Below are 17,594 nucleotides of genomic sequence, written 5' to 3'. Positions count from 1 at the left end.
CGAAGTGGGGAACGAGGGGGAGTGTGAGGTAGAGGGGCTAGGGTTTTGGTAGGTGGGGGGATAAGGTGAGTGGGGTGGGCCGGCCTGGCCTGTGAGCTGGGTCGCCTGGTCCTGTGGGGGGTGGGGTTTACCTTTTTCCTTTTTTTTGTTCTTTTACTTTTTCTTTCAGTTTTATAAAAATTAACTCTAGCACCTAAATTTGTATTTATAAATATACTACTGCCACATTAATTCTCAACCCAAAATAAATATAGTTTCTTATTTTATTAAATTCAATAGACATTTATTTAATTATTTTAACTACTATTTTAATAATCTTAGAGCCTTTAAACATTTTATCAAAGATTGGTTTCTCCATCATAATTACCTATGCATTATCTGGCACCTCTGGAACATTTTAGTTTTAAAGTTTGAAAACTTTAACGTTTGACTTTAAATTCAAATTTGAACTTGAATCGGTTTCGAACTAACGCGAGGTTAACAACAGCAACCGTGGTGATGTGGCATCATTAGCAGAGGTTCACTATAGCTTAACTATCCAGGCGTCACAGGGTTACGCCTCAACAAAAAAATATTTTGGGTTTCATCTCTATAAGAGTGGCTGAGTTTTTATATTGGCTCGCCAAACCTATCACAACCCTCCTCCTTTACCCGGACTTGGGACCGACTATGTTGAGACAACATAGGCGGAGTTGTGATCCGAGTAGGCATTTGGCCTTTTTCGCACTAACCACCATGCAAGAATAGTATGGGCACTCTGCGTCGTATGTATTAGCTGAAAGCTCTTTGGACGTCGGCGACTGAGCGGCGCGCGCCCAGTTGGCCCGGGTAAGCACCTGCCATGTATAAGGAGGTAGCCAGGAGTGACACTGGCCGCGTACGCAACATGTAAGAGTGCAAAGGGCGATGGGCCCAAGATCCCTGCGCGCTTAGGATGTAGACCGGTGTGCTGGCCTCTCTATTGAGCCTAGGTAGGACTGCAGTGTATTGATCGACCGAGGTCAGTCATGACCTGATGGTGTGTCCAGCCAGAGTTGATCGAGCTTGTTGGGTAAGTTTGTTCACCCCTGGAGGGAAGTTTAATCTATTCGAATATCCATGTCCACGGTAACAAACGCTCGGAGTTGTATCCCGATCGATACAACTAGAACTGGATGCTGAGGCATGAAATGGATATGATGGCTCCAGGATTGCTTTCTCGCAGGGAGTCGAGGAAGGATCTCTGGGCGTGGTTACTACAACATACTGCTACTTTATATTATGCTAACCCGCACTCTTCTAATGTTGTAAGATGCTTCAAGATGCCAGTCTTCGATAGGCTAGGCTTTCCCTTCTCTTCTGGCATTCTGTAGTTCAGTCCAAAGATACAGCCCATTCCTTTGATACTAATGCATACATAGAAATAGTTCTGATGTAAGTCTTGTGAGAACTTTGGATGGGTACTCACGACTGCTTTGCTACCTCTTTTTCCCCTATACCCAATTGACGCGATCAGATAAAGGAGCCCAGGAGCCAGCTGATCCCGACGACGACTACCACTACCCCGAGGGTGCCTACTACTACGTGGAGACCGTCGACGACCAGGAGTTAGGAGGCTCCCAAGCAGGCAACCTTGCCTTTTCGATCATCTTTGCTTTTGTGCTAGCCTTCTTAAGGCAAACTTGTTTAACTTATGTCTGTACTCAGATATTGTTGCTTCTGCTGACTCTTGTGTATTCGAGCCCTCAAGGCCCTTGGCTTGTAATATAAAGCTTGTATGATTTTAATTTGTGTCTAGAGTTGTGTTGTGATATCTTCCTGTGAGTCCCTGATCTTGATTGTACACATTTGCGTATATGATTGAATAGGGGGCGTCACAATGTGTCCCCTCTGCTGCGCCCGGTTGCCCAGCACGCGTCTGGCCTGCCACCAATGGGGAAAGCCGCCACCCGCCCCGCCCACGATCGACGATGATCTGGCGTTCGGATGGGAGATTCCAGACAGATTTACATAAATGGAGGTAGCCGAGATGGTATGTGACTCATCGCAACTGCAATGGGTGTAGACAAGTGGGCAACACCGGCACCCGCTCTGTCCAGGTCTTGTTCCACAAAATGTCGCAGCAGGACACGATACTTTTTTGATACATTTTGGATCGCTTCATTCATTGTTCGCTATGTCATTGTATCAATTAGTTGCACATGTCATTAGATCAATTAGTTGCATATGTCATTACACTAATTAGTTGCATATGTCATTGGTTTATTTGGAATCATGATCATTTATGACAATATGATGTTGGACATGATCAATGAGGGTCAAGAGCTTATGAACCCTATGGAATTTGACCTAGGGGTCCAAATTGTCCTATGTTTGATGTCGGGGGAACATCGGGCACTACCAAGAAAAAGAAGGCAAAGATACCCATGGCAAGATGTATGACATTCACAACATTTGAGGATGTTTTACTAGTTGAATCTTGGTTGGCCACAAGCATGGACCCTATATGTGTCATAGAGCAAAAGGGCAACATGTATTGGGAGAATATCGACAAGCACTATCATGAACACAAGGAATATGTGGAGCCGCATCCTATCAACACCACCCCGCAATGTGACCTCTCTCCAACATAGATGGCGCACCATCCAAGACAACGTAAACAAGTTTGTTGGCCACTATGCTTCCGTGCTATAGCAGAATCAATGTGAGATTGTAGTCACAAGTCATGTAAATTGAATTGCTTCATTTTTCCATAATTTGCTTTCCTAGTTTTTAATGTTACATTCTCATGATTACTTTATTGTTTGATAGGTGGTGGTGGTGGCCACTTTGTACCAACAAACTAAAAAGAAGCCATTTGGTTTTCGCCATCGTTGGATGAAATTGAATGGCAAACTAAAGTGGATACAACTTGTGAAAGATCTCAAAACTGGCAACGAGATGATGAAGGAAATTGATGGCTCAAGCTCCAAACCAATCCATTGTATTGGATGACGAAGAGGAAGAAGTTGTTGGGGAGAATGGTTGACCTACCATGTCAATGAATAACTGGCAAGTGATGGGAAACAAGTGGGAGAAGGACAGAGCCACCCGTGATGCCGCGGCAACAAAAATGTGCACCACATGGAAAAGCATTTTTTCACGAGGGAGGAGAAGAAAGAGGAGATGTACAAAGTTATGTTGAATGTGAAAAGGAGAGAATGGATTGGGACCAAGAGAGGGAGAACCACAAGTTGCAAATTAAGAGGGAGAAGATAGAGTTGGAGAAGAAATAGACGTGTGTCAAATGGGAGATCGAGAAGGCCCAGATTTTTGGATCAACAGAGCTTGAGAAGGAGAGGTTGCAACTTGCTCGAGACATCGACGAGTCGAGAATAATGTTGGTAGATGGGAGTCTCTTGGATGCTGAAGGTAAGAAGTGGCTTGGGGGGAAGAAGAAGGAGATCAACCCACGTAATGAGTACGGGACGACGAGAGCGACCATCGAAGCAACGGACAAGACATGGATGGCGTCCGACAAGTGATATATCACGCCGACCAACCATGGTCCAGACATTTAATTTCATTATGACATGTCTGGATTGTTGAATTGTGATTAAGTTTGCTTCGTTGCATTGTTGAATTGTGATAAATTTGAGCTATATGATGGACATGTGCGGATTTAAGGGTTTAGATACGAGGAGCGTAGCTGTCTGGCGGTATTTTACGCTGTCCGTGGTTGTGCCTGAATGCGTTCACGGATTTTAGGGGGACGAATTTGCCAAATGTGGATGTAGATGTAGTATGCTTTCCGTTTAGTTTCGGTAGATGTTTAATTTCGGTTTGTATTGAACTCTCCTATGCTATGTAGTAGATGAATTGCCTTATGCTATGTTTGATGAACTCCGGTGATGTATGTTTCCATACGAACTAGAGATTTGAATATGTGGTATTAGTTGTAGGATCGGTTTTGGATGCGTGTCCGGTGTTCTACAAAAATCATTTTCGGGATGCCGTAAACGCCTTTTGAGAGATGGCGGGTTGCTGGATGTGCTAGAGATGCTCTTATACCGATAAAAAGAAGGAAAAGAGGTTTTTTTTAGGGAGGTGTCCTCTTGTGCACGAACTTGCTGGATTGGGGCGGCCCATGGGCTTCTCTTTCCGCTCAACTCTTCTTTGCCCCAGCCACCAAGATTCTCCTCTTGTTCCAGCATCGCCCGAACCCGAACCACACCGTCCGGTCCACCCCGAGAGGAGAGCGCAGCCACAGGCCACAGCGACATGCCGGCGACGCCGACCATCATCGGTGCCCTGCTGGGGCTGGGCACCCAGATGTACTCCAACGCCCTCCGGAAGCTCCCCTACATGCGCCGTATAGCCCCTTTCCCATCCATCCCTCCCTGCCCGCCTTCCCCTTTCCTTTGTTGATTTCTTGATCTGTCCTCACGATGCATCCTGCCATCCATCCGCACTCCCGGTTCCTTATTTCGTCTGATCTCTAACCCTTTATATGCCTGCAAGTATGTGTTGGTTTGGGCGCCTTTGTTGGCCGTAAGAGCGGTAGATTTAGGATGTGGTTCTTGATTTATGTTTAGTGGGTTCTTAGATTGGGATTCAGTCACTACCTTGGCCTTGACAAGACCGAATCGTAGGATTTTCTGTAGAAAGTCCCCGTAATTTCGGGTTGCAGTATTACAGTGTTTACTGTTTGACTTGATTTATGAACACATACTGTCGAAATATTAGTTCCTTTTGTTCTGATCCCCTCATTTCCTTGATTTTATTATCTGGCTTTGTAACATTCTAGTTGCAGGTTTGATTCCTTCTCATGTGATTTCCCCTTTTTGTTTCAGATCCCTGGGAGCATGTGCTGGGAATGGGTCTGGGTGTAGTGTTTGTAAACCAACTGGTGAAGTTTGATGAGAAGGTCAAGGTGGACCTTGATAAGATGCTTGAGCGTGCGAAACACGCCAATGAGCAGCGCTACTTTGGTTTGTGCTTATTTCCTCCCAACATTTTGGAATCCTGATTATATGCTACTCCCTCCTTCCATGTTTAACTGTTTATAAGGCCTGAGGCGCGCACACAATTTTATGGTAAACTTTGACCAATGTTTGCGCAAATGATATTTGGTTTATCTGCACAAAAGTTATGCCATTACGAAACATTCTTCAATACGGATCCATGGCATCACTTTTCTGTCACGGAAACCTTATACTAGTAATATTGTTGTTGGTCAAGGGGCTCTTAGGATGATTAGTGCTGTTTGAAGAATTGTTACATTATCACAGTAATAGCTTTTATATGCCTTCATGAAATCTATTGTGGTGAACTAGTGATCTTTTTACCAATCAGCTTGGTAAGCTGTGCACTATTGATTCAACCAGTGTTGCTCACAGTAATGGTACTAGATTTGCAGAATGACTGAGTGGCATACACATATCACTACTTAAACATGGAGGTCTTTTCTTGATTTTGTGTTGATTTTTCGAATGAAAGTTGGTAGCTTATGAGGTAGATTCGCAAAATTCACTCTTGCCCTTGTTTAAACTGCGAATGGTATATGAATTCAAAGGGTTTCAAAACTCTGGGATTTTTTCATATGACATCCGGGATGTAGGTTGAACTAGCTTTCTGAGGAACATCCAGATCACTTTCCCTCAAACTATAGGCCTCCTCTGTCGAAATCCAATTTGACCCAACCTGCTACACTGTTTTCACCTGAATTTAGTAGATAGCTGCGAACCACAGAGGGCGAGGGTTTTTGGAAAAGTTCAATTAAAAAACTATAGGCCTTGGCGCAGTGGTAAAGCTGCTGCCTTGTGACCATGAGGTCACGGGTTCAAGTCCTGGAAACAGCCTCTTACAGAAATGTAGGGAAAGGCTGCGTACTATAGACCCAAAGTGGTCGGACCCTTCCCCGACCCTGCGCAAGCGGGAGCTACATGCACCGGGCTGCCCCTTTTTTATGTTTAATCAAGCCATAAAACTTGATTATATCTGCCATCACCTGTGGCTGTGATAGTCCTTAATTTCTACTCTCAAGCTTAATATTTCTGCTCCTTGCATGCATTTTAATTCTTACTGGACTATTTTCTTTTGCAGTCTTTATTAAATTATTGACTACTATAAAAGTTCAATTAAAGAACTAATAGTCATCTCATTTTTTAGAGCATAATTTACTATGAATCACCGTATGCCGTGTGCCGCCGTTGCTCTCACGGCACATAAGAAATACCTATCATATGTACCCACAAAGCGAATACCGTAACAAGAATCAATATTACCATTACCTTTTTTGGAGGTAAAACAACCAGATAGGTGGTAGTTTCCCTCCTATCATTTCAGATATGGAGGGAAAAATCATGGATCGAGAAATGGAGATTATGCGGAAACAAGGCAATATGCTGGAAATGTTAGGGTGAAATAATGAAACAGAAATCTGTGAACATATCAGATCAAAACTTGATTGATTTTGTGACTGCCTTTTTATCAAGTTATACACTGTTTAGTGACTTGGTGCTAAAGCAAAGAGGGAGAAAGAGAGAGAAATGGCTGCACGTGATATGACCAATCTCCAGTTGTAGCTTTACTGAAGTACACATGACATATATGTAGTGCTTCTCCATTTGCTTGTCTCCTCTCTTGCCTTTCTTTATCTTCTAGTGCTGGTAAGGCGGGAATTAAACACAAAATTATATGTTATAACCATGACATCTGACTTTTAGTGGAGGCCTGGAAGATCAGTATGAAGAGATTAGGTTTTCTTCTTAAAACTGCCTGACTGTATGAACTCTTCCTGTAGAAATGACCAGAGCAGTTGAATGTGTTTGGTACCAACAGTTGTAATGCTGAATATTGAATAAATGTTTGTACCATGGTTGATAGTGCGCGCAAGTAATCTAACATATGCTATGTAACTTGAGAATTTTATGCACATCAAAAGCTACTTATATGACATTGTTGTGCTCATAGACTTTTGTTCAAATTTTCTACAGACCAAGACGACGATTAGCTGTTCAAATTTGTTTGGCGGCAACCGGGCTTTTTGCAGTTTGCTTTGGTCACAAAAACTGGCTCCGCATTTCATCTGCGATAGTGTAATAAACTGATGTTTCACAGTACTTGGGTTGTACTTGTACGGGAGACCTTTTTATGGTACTTGAATCTGATTGATTACCTTGTCTGCAGCATGGTTATTCGAATTCAAATGATTGACTTATGGTACATGATTCATATCCCTGTTGATTGACTTCCTTGTGGGGGTCGCTGACAGAACTTATCTGCAGATGTTCCTCAGGGATCTCAAGAAATTTGCATCGCTTGTACAAACAGTCTCCAAGCCCAGTCAAATTGAAAGTTAAACAATCCCAATCCAATTCAAGGGGATTCTTCTTCCCCTGATCCAGTGACCATATTCCTAATAAACCCCAACTTTTGTTGCCTCTTTTCATGCCACCCAAAATTAGCTGAAACAAGAAACAGTTGGTAAATAGGGAATGCATTCCTAGCGCTTCTGCTCGCCGGCTCGGTAGTAGTCGAGCGTAACGTGGAGCAGCAGATCGGAGATCTGGCGCGCCGTCGGCCTCTCCCCTGGCGCAGGCCTGGTGCATCGGAGCGCCACCTCGAGGACCTCCGCCATGGACGACTCCTCGCGCGGCACCAGCGGCTTGAGCGCAGGGTCGAACACCTGGTCCCTGGCCGGCGACGGCGCGTCAACCCGGGACTGCACCCATCGCACCAAGTCCACGTCGCCGCCGAAGGTCTTGTCCGTGGGCAGGAGCCCGGTGACGAGCTCCATGAGCACGATGCCCGTGCTGTAGACGTCGCTCTTCTCCGTCGCCTTGAGGCTGTAAGCACATTCTGCACGGACATGCAGAGCAGGCAGATGGTCAGTGATATACGTACGTAGGTGTACTATAACTGGGGCCTATGTGCATGCAGCAGACCTATTTGAGTGTCAGGATTTATGTATTACTCCTACCTGGTGCCATGTAGCCGTATGATCCGGCGAAGAGAGAGGCTGACTCGCTGCACTCCTTGCCGCCGTTGCGGTTCTCGGCGATGGCCTTGGCCAGGCCGAAGTCGCCGAGGTGCGCCTCCATGTCGCCGTCCAGGAGAACGTTGCTGGACTTGATGTCCCTGTGCACCACCCGCGGCACGCAGTCGTGGTGGAGGTACTCCACGCCCTGCACCAGGCCCGCCGCCACCTTGAGCCGCGCCTCCCAGCTCAGCACCCGCTTCTTGCCCTCGCCGTGAAGCCAGTCGTACAGGCTGCCCTTCTCCATGTACTCGTAGATGAGCATGCTGCCGCCATGGTCGCCTTGGCTGACGAACCCGAGGAGCTTCACCAGGTGGCGGTGCCGGACCCGGCCCAGGATCTTCACCTCCCTCGCGAAGCTCTTGTCCTGCAGCAGCATGTCGCTGTCCATGTGCACGAACCTCTTCACGGCCACCGTCTCGCCGGTGGGCAGCTCTGCCCTGTACACCGTCCCCGAGCCCCCGGAGCCGACGGCGAACTGGTCGCTCAAGTTCGCCGTCGCCTCCATGATCGCATCCCACCGGAACTCCCGCCGCGCCGAGCCCTTGATAATCAGCTGCCGGTTCGTGTTGCCCTGGGTGGACGAGAACACCGTGCAGTTCACCTCCCCGGAGTGCCGCCCGCGCCGCCGCACTGCCATCAGCACAAGCACGATCACTAGGAGCACAATCGTCAGTATCACCGCCGCGGACACCAGCGCGATCGACGCGGAGTGCATCGTAGACCGGCCACGTCTGCCGCTGCCGCTGCCGCTGCCGCAGCCTCTCAGATGGCTGCCGCAGAGCGCAGCATTGCCGGAGAAGGCGTCCTGCGGCCACCGGGAGAACTCGTCCCCAAGCCTACCATCCAGCCGATTGCTAGACAAGTCCAGCTCCACCAAACTGCTCATCCTGGCGAGCTGCGACGGCACTGTTCCCACCAGAGCATTGTGAGAGAGGTTCAAATCTTCCAGCTTGGAGAGAGACCCAATTGACGCAGGGATTATGCCCACCAGATTGTTGCTGCTCAAATCCAGCAAGCTCTGCAACTCTTGCATCTTGCCGATGTCAGGTGGAATCGCGCCCGACAGGTGATTCTGCGACAAATTCAGCTCATACAGGTTGCTCAGTCTTGCCAGGGTCGCCGGTATCGGACCTGAGAGCCGGTTCTGCGCCAGATTCAGCACGTTGAGAGAAGCCAACCTACCGATTTCAGGCGGCACCGTTCCATTGATCTGGTTGCCGTCGAGCGACAGCTTGAGGAGCTTGGAGCACTTGGTGAGCTGGACCGGCAATGCGCCGGCGAATTCGTTGGCGGAGAGCGTCAGCTCGCCCAGCTGCGGCAGTGTGCCCAGCCAGGCCGGCACGGGGCCTGACAGCCGGTTGTGGTTGAGGACGATGTGGCTGAGCTGCGTGCACCGCGAGAGCGCGTCCGGGATGACGCCGGTGAGCGCATTGTTCGACACATCCAGCAGCGTCAGCGCGGCGATGCCGCCCAGCGACGCCGGGATCGGCCCGGAGAGGGCGTTGCTCCCGAGGCGAACGCGCTGGAGCGACGAGGACCGCCCGAGCTGCGCCGGGATCCCGCCCTCGAACGAGTTGTTGGTGGCGTCGAACGATAGCAGGTTCGCCGACCCGCAGAGCGGCAGGAGGCTGCCGCCGAGCCGGTTGTGCGCGATGTTCACCCTCGTGATGTTCCGGCACTCGAACATGCCATCCGGGACTGCGCCGGACAGCGAGTTGTTGTACAGCATGGACTGCTGGAGCGATTCGAGCTTCTCAAACGTCGCCGGGATTTCACCGGATAGAGCATTGTCCGCCAAGTCAAGAACCTGGAGCTGATGGCAATCGCCGAGCTCCGGCGGAATCAGACCCGACAGCTCGTTCTGCCGGAGGTGAAGAAAGATCAGTTCGGACAGATTCCCGATGGACGCCGGTATGCTCCCGTTGAACTGGTTCCCAAAGAAGTCGATCATCTGCAAGCTCGAGCACTCCCCGATGGTCTCCGGTATCTCGCCCGAGAACTGGTTCTCGTACAAGTACAGTTCCTGGAGGTTCTTGAGATTGCCGATGGCGTCCGGCAGCTGGCCAGTGAGCTGATTGTGGTACAATGCAAGGCTAGTGAGCTGAGTGAGGTTAAAGATCTCCGGCGGCAGCTCGCCAGAGAGGCTGTTGTTATTGAGCAGCAGACCCGTCAGGTTCCCGAGCTCGCCGAGGCCCGGCGGGATGGCGCCAGAGAGGCTGTTGTTCGCCAGGTCGAGCTGCGTCAGCGCACGGCACCGTGACAGCCCGTCCGGTATCTCCCCGGTGAAGTTGTTGGTGGAGAGCAGGAGGTGCTCGAGGCTAGTGGATGACTCTGCTTCATTGCTGCCGCTGCACAGGTTGCCCGGAAGGCGGCCGCTGAGGTGGTTGTCGGCGAGCACAAGGAAGTTGAGCTGCGGCAGCCGGCCGAGCTCGGCGGGGAGCCCGCCAGTGAGCATGTTACCGGACAGGTCAATCGTGTGAACGCGAGAGAGCGCGGCGAGAGCGCGCGGCACGCGCCCAGAGAGGCGGTTGTTCATGAGGTTGAGGTACAGGAGCTCGCCCAGAGCTCCGAGCTCCGGCGGTATGGCGCCCTCCAATGAATTGTTCCCGAGGTTGAGCTTCTGGAGATAGGAGAGCTTCCCAAGCTCCGGCGGTATGTCGCCGGTGAGTTGATTCCCAGCGAGAGCAAGCGCCTGGAGGCTTGCCATGGCGCCGATGTCCGCTGGTATCGGCCCGGACAGGGAGTTGTCTTGCAGGTTCAAGGCCGTGAGCGCAGCGAGCCTCCCAAGGCCCCCCGGTATCGCTCCGGTGAAGTTGCAGGACGCGAGCCCGATGACGGTGAGGTTCCGGAGCTCCTCGAGCGCTTTGGGGATCGGCCCCGACAAGCCGAGGTTGTCGCCGAGGCGCAGCACCTGGAGCGCGGCGAGTCTGCCCAGCGACGCCGGGATCCCGCCGGCGAGCTGGTTGGAGTAGAGCATGAGAAGCTGGAGCCTTTGGAGGCGCCCGATAGCCGCCGGGATGGGGCCCGTGAGGCGGTTGGACGAAAGGTCGATGACCTCGAGCGCGTCGAGGCGCGCGAGCGCCCCGGGCACCGGCCCGGCCAACCCCGCGCCGGACAGGTTGAGGCCGGCCACCCTGAGCCCCGCCGGGTCGCACGTGACGCCGGCCCAGGAACAGAAGTCCGACGAGCCGCCGCCATCGCCGGACCAGCCCTCCAAAACTCCCTCCGGGTCATCCGCGAACGCGCTCTTCACCTCCAACAACACGTCCCCATCATCACCCGCCGCCGGCGCCACGCGTGAAACCAGAAGCAGCAGCAGCCACGCGGCCGGAATTACCGAGAACCGTCGCACGGGCCGCGCCGTTACTCCTGCGCCCGTCATCTTCGCTTCTTGCTGCCAGCCTGCCACTAGGCGTCAACTTGTGAGGAGAGCAGCTGCCGCCTTGGACACACGCACGCACACGCACATATGCATCCGGGCGGCGGCGGTGGATATGTGCATGGGCGCATGCATGGGTTCCCGCGCGCCTCTGTGCTTGGGAAGTGGAGGGAGAAAGAGGGGAGTTAAGAGGTGGCGGTAATCTGTGCCGTGTCAGTGCATGGCATTTGAATGGCGCCGACCGCGTCCACCTCTAGAAGGAGTTGTTGCGCTTGCTTTGCTTTGCTCTGCTCGGTGAATGATGGACTAATGGAGGAGCTGAGAGAGAGGGGCGAGGGGATTTGGCAGTTGGGACCGGAGTGAGTAGAGCAGAGTACACTGGGGCCAAGGAAAGGCAGAGAGAGAGAGAGAGAGAGAGAGAGAGAGAGAGAGAGAGAGGAGGATGGAGTTCGTAGAAAGAGAGTGGTTGGCGTCCCTTTTATGGGCGATGCCGATGCGGTTCAGGATCTGCCATAGCCGTGGATTTTAACTTGTCTAACATATAAACGCTGCTAGACTACCCGCCTAGCGAGGGCACCCGCGAACGCCGGCAATTCTGAATCGAGCGATCCTTTTACTGTGCTGCTTTTTACCCTCGTGGAAGCTGGTCAACCGTCCGTCTCTTTCTCACGCACGATCTCGTTCTGGCGCTGGATGACGGGTGGGCTCGTTAGATTGTGGGGTCTAGCAAACGGAGAGTGGGCGGCTCATAGGTTTGCGTCGCAGTTTACTGCGTGCATCTGCCAGCAGGATAGAAACGTGGGGATGGGCTGCGTGCGTGCAGTAAAACCTAGCCCCCCCCATTCTCCCCCTCTCGTGCCGCTCATCCCCACCTCCTCCCACGCGCCCTCGCTTGCCGCCGCCCCCGCCGCCGTGGCCTCTTCCTGCTCCGTCCTCATCCCTGGCGTGTCCCGTGCACGAGAGGCCGCCACCTCTCCTCACCTTCTCCTCGCTTCCCGATCTGAAGTGAAGGGATTGACGCGGCTGCTGGGGATGACTCCAGTTCATCGTCGATGGGAGAAGGGGAGCCGCAGCCGCCTCCCTCTCGGCCTCCCCGTCTCGTCGGAGCCGCCGCTCTCAGGGTCCTTCCCAGCCATCCAAGGATCTCCCATCCCATCCCGAGCCGGATTTCAGTGACAGGGGATGAGAGAATCGACGATGCATCAAGGCCCCCGCCACCTCTATTGCGGCACAGCACAACGGCCTCTGCAGAAGCTAAGCGGCAGTTGCCTCGTCTCCTTTTCAATCGCAACACCTGCGACCTTTAATCTCAATAGCAGAGCCCTCAGTTGTTAGGGAAGGTTTGCTCATGCTTGTGATGGTTGGCCACATCCCAGCAGCGTGTGGGAGCAGCTGTTTTCAGCCAGAGTTGGGTCTCCTTGCCATTCATCACCAGCCTGTCTGCAGGTAGCTCCTACTCTTCTATTTGATACTGATGAAAAAGGAGAGGCACAAGATGAAAAAGGAGAGGCGCAAATCTTTAGACCTTTGCGTCCGTAGTTTCACTGAACTAAACTTCTCTAAAATATACCCCAACCAGAGCTTAGTCTTAGATATTCTGTTTGTAGTTTAAATTTGCTCAGAGTGATTACTCCACCATTACAATGATGTTTATAGTGGCAAAATGATTGTACATGTATGATTGATTGATACAAAAGCTGCACAGTTATGTCAAACCTTTTATCTTGACATTTTTTTTATGTATCTACTAAAGATAAGGGAGAACCTTTTATCTTGACTGAATCGTTGTTTGAGAGAAAACAGAAAGACGAAGGCGATGAAGAGGATACATGAGCGGTCAAGTCAGCGTGAGGTGGAGAAGATGTGGTGTTTCTGTCGGTGGCGCTGGACCAGCAACATCAGACAGTGGACTACGGGGAGCTGCCGTGGGTGGTGGCTACAGTTTCCACGAGAGTGGGGTGAGGGTGGCACATGTGGGGGCGACGACAGCAAGTGGATCCGCACCGCTGAGGTGCACAACCACTCCGAGAAGGTAATGACCTTGCTTGCTGTCGTGCGCTTTGCTTGTTGGGGTTGATCATTGATTAGGCCACAACAACAGAGGAGTGGGATCGGCGAGAAGATTGAAGGTGTTGCGGACCCTGTACTCAATTCCAACAAGGTCATGACCTTTTTTTTCCTTCTTTCTTTGTCGGTGGATTTGCGGCTGCTGAGTTCGTGTTTGTGATGAAATTAATGAGTTAATGTTTGCACTGGTTTGCATGTTATAGATTAACAAGGCATCTATGCTTGACGAGGCCATTGAGTATGAGAAGCAGCTATATCTCGAAGTACAAGTTAGTAAGCATGCCTGGATGCATGGTTGGAGGATGAGCTTAGATTGAGGGAGATGGTGGTCTCATCGAGGACGTATGCATGTAAGATCTCTATGACTAGGGCCCAATGCTCAGTTAATTTCTGAGTGATGGAGTTCGTCGAATAAATGTGAACCACATCATATGAATGGGTGTTATTCTAGCTTTAGTCGATGCACATTGTTCAGTTCATATATGATTCCAACGGCTTTACTTCCATATCACAGGTTTTCCCAAACCAAATATTAGTAATGCCACATGTATACGATTAGTGTCTATTCATTTGTTTTGTTTCCACTTCCATTTTATTGCCTGCAAGCAACATTGACCTCATACATCTACTACTCATTGCCTTTGCTATACGGATTTATATAAAAAACGAAATTTAGCTTGCCATGTATGTGAACACTTCTGTTACAAGGGCTCTCCAGGCTTATGATCTTTCCAGGATAATTGATTGTTGAATCTGAAGGTATATAATCAGTTTGTTAACTCATGTATCTTTATGCATTTTTGTTCATCCTCAAAATATTGTTGCTTACTTTCCTTGTCCTACATTTTTTAGGTTGCTGAGGAGGTTCAGTTCTTGTAGGCTGGGTAAAACTTGAGTTGCCTACAAATGATTTTGCCCGTTTGTTGAAGATTTTTCTGGGCTTGTGCATGGCGAGCCCGATGGGCTGCTTATGAGCAGTTTGCACTGTAGGTTGTCAAATCCTTGCAATATAGAATGTGTTTTTTTTTTGCATTTTGGGCTTACAATGGAGTAATCAACAGCTACGACCATGCAGGTATGAACTTTGTATGAGAGGCTAAGATAGGCATGGTGACATGGATCATGGTACTTGGTTTTGCTAGATTTCATGTGTCTATCCATCTATACTATCTCCAACAATGCATATTTTTCCCATGTATCTCTCATTCTTCCATGTAGCTAGAGACTTAGAATAACCAACGGAACTTTCTCAATTTTGTGTTTTCGCTCTTCTCAGATTTTAGGCTGGGTGTATAGAGATGTGCGGCACACACTGAATTTAGATTTCACTTGGAATATATCATTGTGCCATGTTCAAAATTAGAACTACATAGAAGAATGAAATTTTGTGATTGGGCTGCTGTTGTGTTTCTTTTTAAATAAATGGCATGCTAACTTGCTGGTTTAATTTAGGTGTGTAAGATAGTGTCTCCTCTCCGTTGCAACAATCAACTTTCTCAGGTTTGTCCAGTGGTTTGATGCAGCTGAACCATAGAAGCAACCAATAGCTATTCTGAATAATTATGACTGTTCTCAGCTAAACCACACCTGTACTAGCTAAACCAAGGAAGCAACTTATGATCAAACCTGACAATGGTTAGCATGATCAGGTATGTACTTCTTAACTTATCCTGATTTTTGTTTCTGTTTTTTTCTTTCGGTTTGTATCAAACTGATAGTGTTTGCATAAAGGTTAGAGGCGTTATTTCTCGTGAGGAGGTCTTTTTGCTCAGTCTTGGTTTACTAGCTTCATCCGGTTTTGAAGTGTCGGCATGGTGTACAAGCCTGGTCAGTTTTCTTGGTCTATCAATTTAAGAATTAGAAGCAGCAGGCGGCAGCTCAGGCTAGCGCCATGTTTACCATCTCATCTCACTGCTGTCTATATTCCATTTTTAGATTCGAAAATGATTCCGATGATTTTTGTCTGCCTTGGGCAACCTTTCCATTTCAGCCTCATGTAGGATTTTGGTCCCCGTGATCTTCCTTGCATAGAATAGATGACCTACTCCCAATCCTCCTTACCTCCCCTCTGAATCCTTTATGTCTCAGTGGTTGCCCAGGCTTTCGTTCAAATTTGGCATGATTTTTTGGTACACATTACCCAACCAACGCCCTCCCTTTCAAAGGAAAATGATGATTTTTTGTACTTAAGTTTGTTGTGCGCTGTCGGTGGCACTGTGTTGGATTTTTAGAGAAAATATCATTGTTGCTTCACTGCTATATGTGGTTTGAGTTGATGCTCTGTTTAGAAAGAAACAAGTTTAGAATAGGTAAATTTTAGTTAAGCCCCATTGTTTTGCTTTAGGCTATCCTTTGTAATTTCCTTGTCATGTTTCGTGCTTCATAGCATGTGTATGGAAGCATATAAATGCATCCATATAAACTGCAGTTGTAGTATCACATTTTTCTATCATATAAACTGCAGTTGTAGTTTAGAAATGAACTTCATGGATAATTGTTCATGTAGTTTGAATCATAATTGAATGAGGTGTGGTTATTCTTAATGTTAACTGAGTGGTACGACTGCAAATTAACGATAAGCTGTTGGTAAACGCCCTCTTTTTGGAAACTTGATAGTGCTCATTGGTTATATTGCTATATGCTGACATTATAATTCTTTGTTGACCTGCTCATGCAAATCCTACCTTTCCGGTCAGGTCACTACTACATGTTGGTTGACTGATCCTATCCCAAGATCGGTCCCCTCCTGAGCCATTTGATCACCAAATGCGCACGCAAACGCCTCCCTCCCATCCCCATCTTCCGCAGCACTCGCACGCTGCTGCGTGGTGCGCTCCCTGAGCCACCCTCGTCGGCCACACACAACCTTACGGCCAAACTTCTGTACCATTACTATATTACGGGTGTTCTCTGTTCTCAGCGTTTTCTGTTAGTTTTCTATCTCTGGTCTTATAATTATATTCTTTAGAATATCGCCAAGTCATGGCTGTAATCGAACATATAAATCACGCTTCGTTTAGAGTCAACAAAAGAATGGAGTAACAGGGCATGGGCTTCGTTTAGAGTCAACAAAAGAAAAGTTTTTTTAGAGTAATTTTCAGTTCATAGTTTGCTTCGACTTTTTGTGACTTATGATGTTTGGATCAAGGATTTCAAGATTTCCTGTTTTTATTATTGATGATGGAAGATGGATCAGATTTATGCCTGTTCTAAACCATTTATTCTCTGTTTTGGCTGTAATTTCTAAGTTCGCTTTCTTAGTAAAGAACTTAATAAAGCTTTGTTTCTGCAGACTATTTTATCTTTTCTTGGATAAGATTATATACTTTAGCTCGTGAGCTGACCTATTTGTGATTTGTACCTCAGTCGACGGGATATCTCATAACTGAAACCATGAACAACAAGTGCTTCGGTTATGGTGTTGGCGATCCATTGCTTGAGGCGACATCGTGTGCAAGATTATTCTTGTGGAGGCCACTGGCACAGTGGCACCCTCCTCGGTCTGCTGATCCCATTACCCAGGTTAGCTTTTCCCCTTTCCTCATGCCTGATTCCTATTTTTGTGTTGCTCTGTTCGATTTGGAGTTTCCCCCATGTTTCCATGAGATGCCTTGGCGATGGCTGAGGCCTCCTGTTAGAATGTGATTTATGTGGTGTTCACGGTGAGATAAAGTTCGAGGTCCATTTGATCCTTAGTTATTCTTCCAACATATTTTGTGGCTCTCATAAAATTTGGATGACATACCGAATTGGAACTTGGTGAGGTATGTCATGAACGACATTATATCAGTAGCACGGGCATTGTGCAACAAACTCACTGATGAGACAAAAGCCACCTTTTTCCTATAAACCTCGCTAGGCTACCCGCTATTCTGAGGCTCCCGCGTGCACTACCCTCTGTCCCAAATTATTTCCCCATTTCTCCTTGGTCTAAACTCTAAAAATCCACATAAGATTCCAGGAAGGTTTAGCTCAGCTAGATTTTGTCATGTATTTAAAACAAGTTCATGTATAATGTTTTATAAATAATTCAATTGAGGTAAATCAACGAGTCTATATTTGGTTTAGCATGGATTTTTGGGGATTCAATCTTCGTCTTTGCTAGCTGGAATTTGAGTCAAGAAATCTGATAGATAGATAAGCTAA

The 17,594-nt window shown here is 48.4% G+C and overlaps 2 protein-coding genes and 1 long non-coding RNA gene across 3 annotated transcripts; 2 read left to right on the top strand and 1 right to left on the bottom strand.

Annotated features, from left to right (window-relative positions):
* Positions 1–4,150: 4,150 nt before the first annotated feature.
* On the top strand, positions 4,151–7,151 carry LOC119363545. The gene is made up of 3 exons (XM_037628920.1): positions 4,151–4,330; positions 4,812–4,949; positions 6,957–7,151. Exons 1-3 carry the CDS (start codon positions 4,240–4,242, stop codon positions 6,971–6,973), a joined length of 246 nt encoding a protein of 81 aa, XP_037484817.1. The 5' UTR covers positions 4,151–4,239; the 3' UTR covers positions 6,974–7,151.
* On the bottom strand, positions 7,010–11,778 carry LOC119363544 (LRR receptor-like serine/threonine-protein kinase GSO1). The gene is made up of 2 exons (XM_037628918.1): positions 7,943–11,778; positions 7,010–7,821 (listed from the first exon to the last, which is right to left on the bottom strand). The coding sequence occupies exons 1-2, from the start codon at positions 11,382–11,384 to the stop codon at positions 7,466–7,468; spliced, it is 3,798 nt and encodes a 1,265-aa protein (XP_037484815.1). The 5' UTR covers positions 11,385–11,778; the 3' UTR covers positions 7,010–7,465.
* A 1,319-nt stretch (positions 11,779–13,097) lies between these two features.
* Positions 13,098–15,093, top strand: LOC119367677. The gene is made up of 4 exons (XR_005176382.1): positions 13,098–13,413; positions 13,483–13,542; positions 13,652–14,434; positions 14,524–15,093. It is a non-coding gene; the product is annotated as an uncharacterized LOC119367677 (long non-coding RNA).
* The last annotated feature ends 2,501 nt before the right edge of the window (positions 15,094–17,594 follow it).

Source organism: Triticum dicoccoides, chromosome 2B (genome assembly GCF_002162155.2).
Source record: "Triticum dicoccoides isolate Atlit2015 ecotype Zavitan chromosome 2B, WEW_v2.0, whole genome shotgun sequence".
NCBI lineage: Eukaryota > Viridiplantae > Streptophyta > Magnoliopsida > Poales > Poaceae > Triticum > Triticum dicoccoides.
This window is presented reverse-complemented; position numbering and strand designations above follow the sequence as displayed.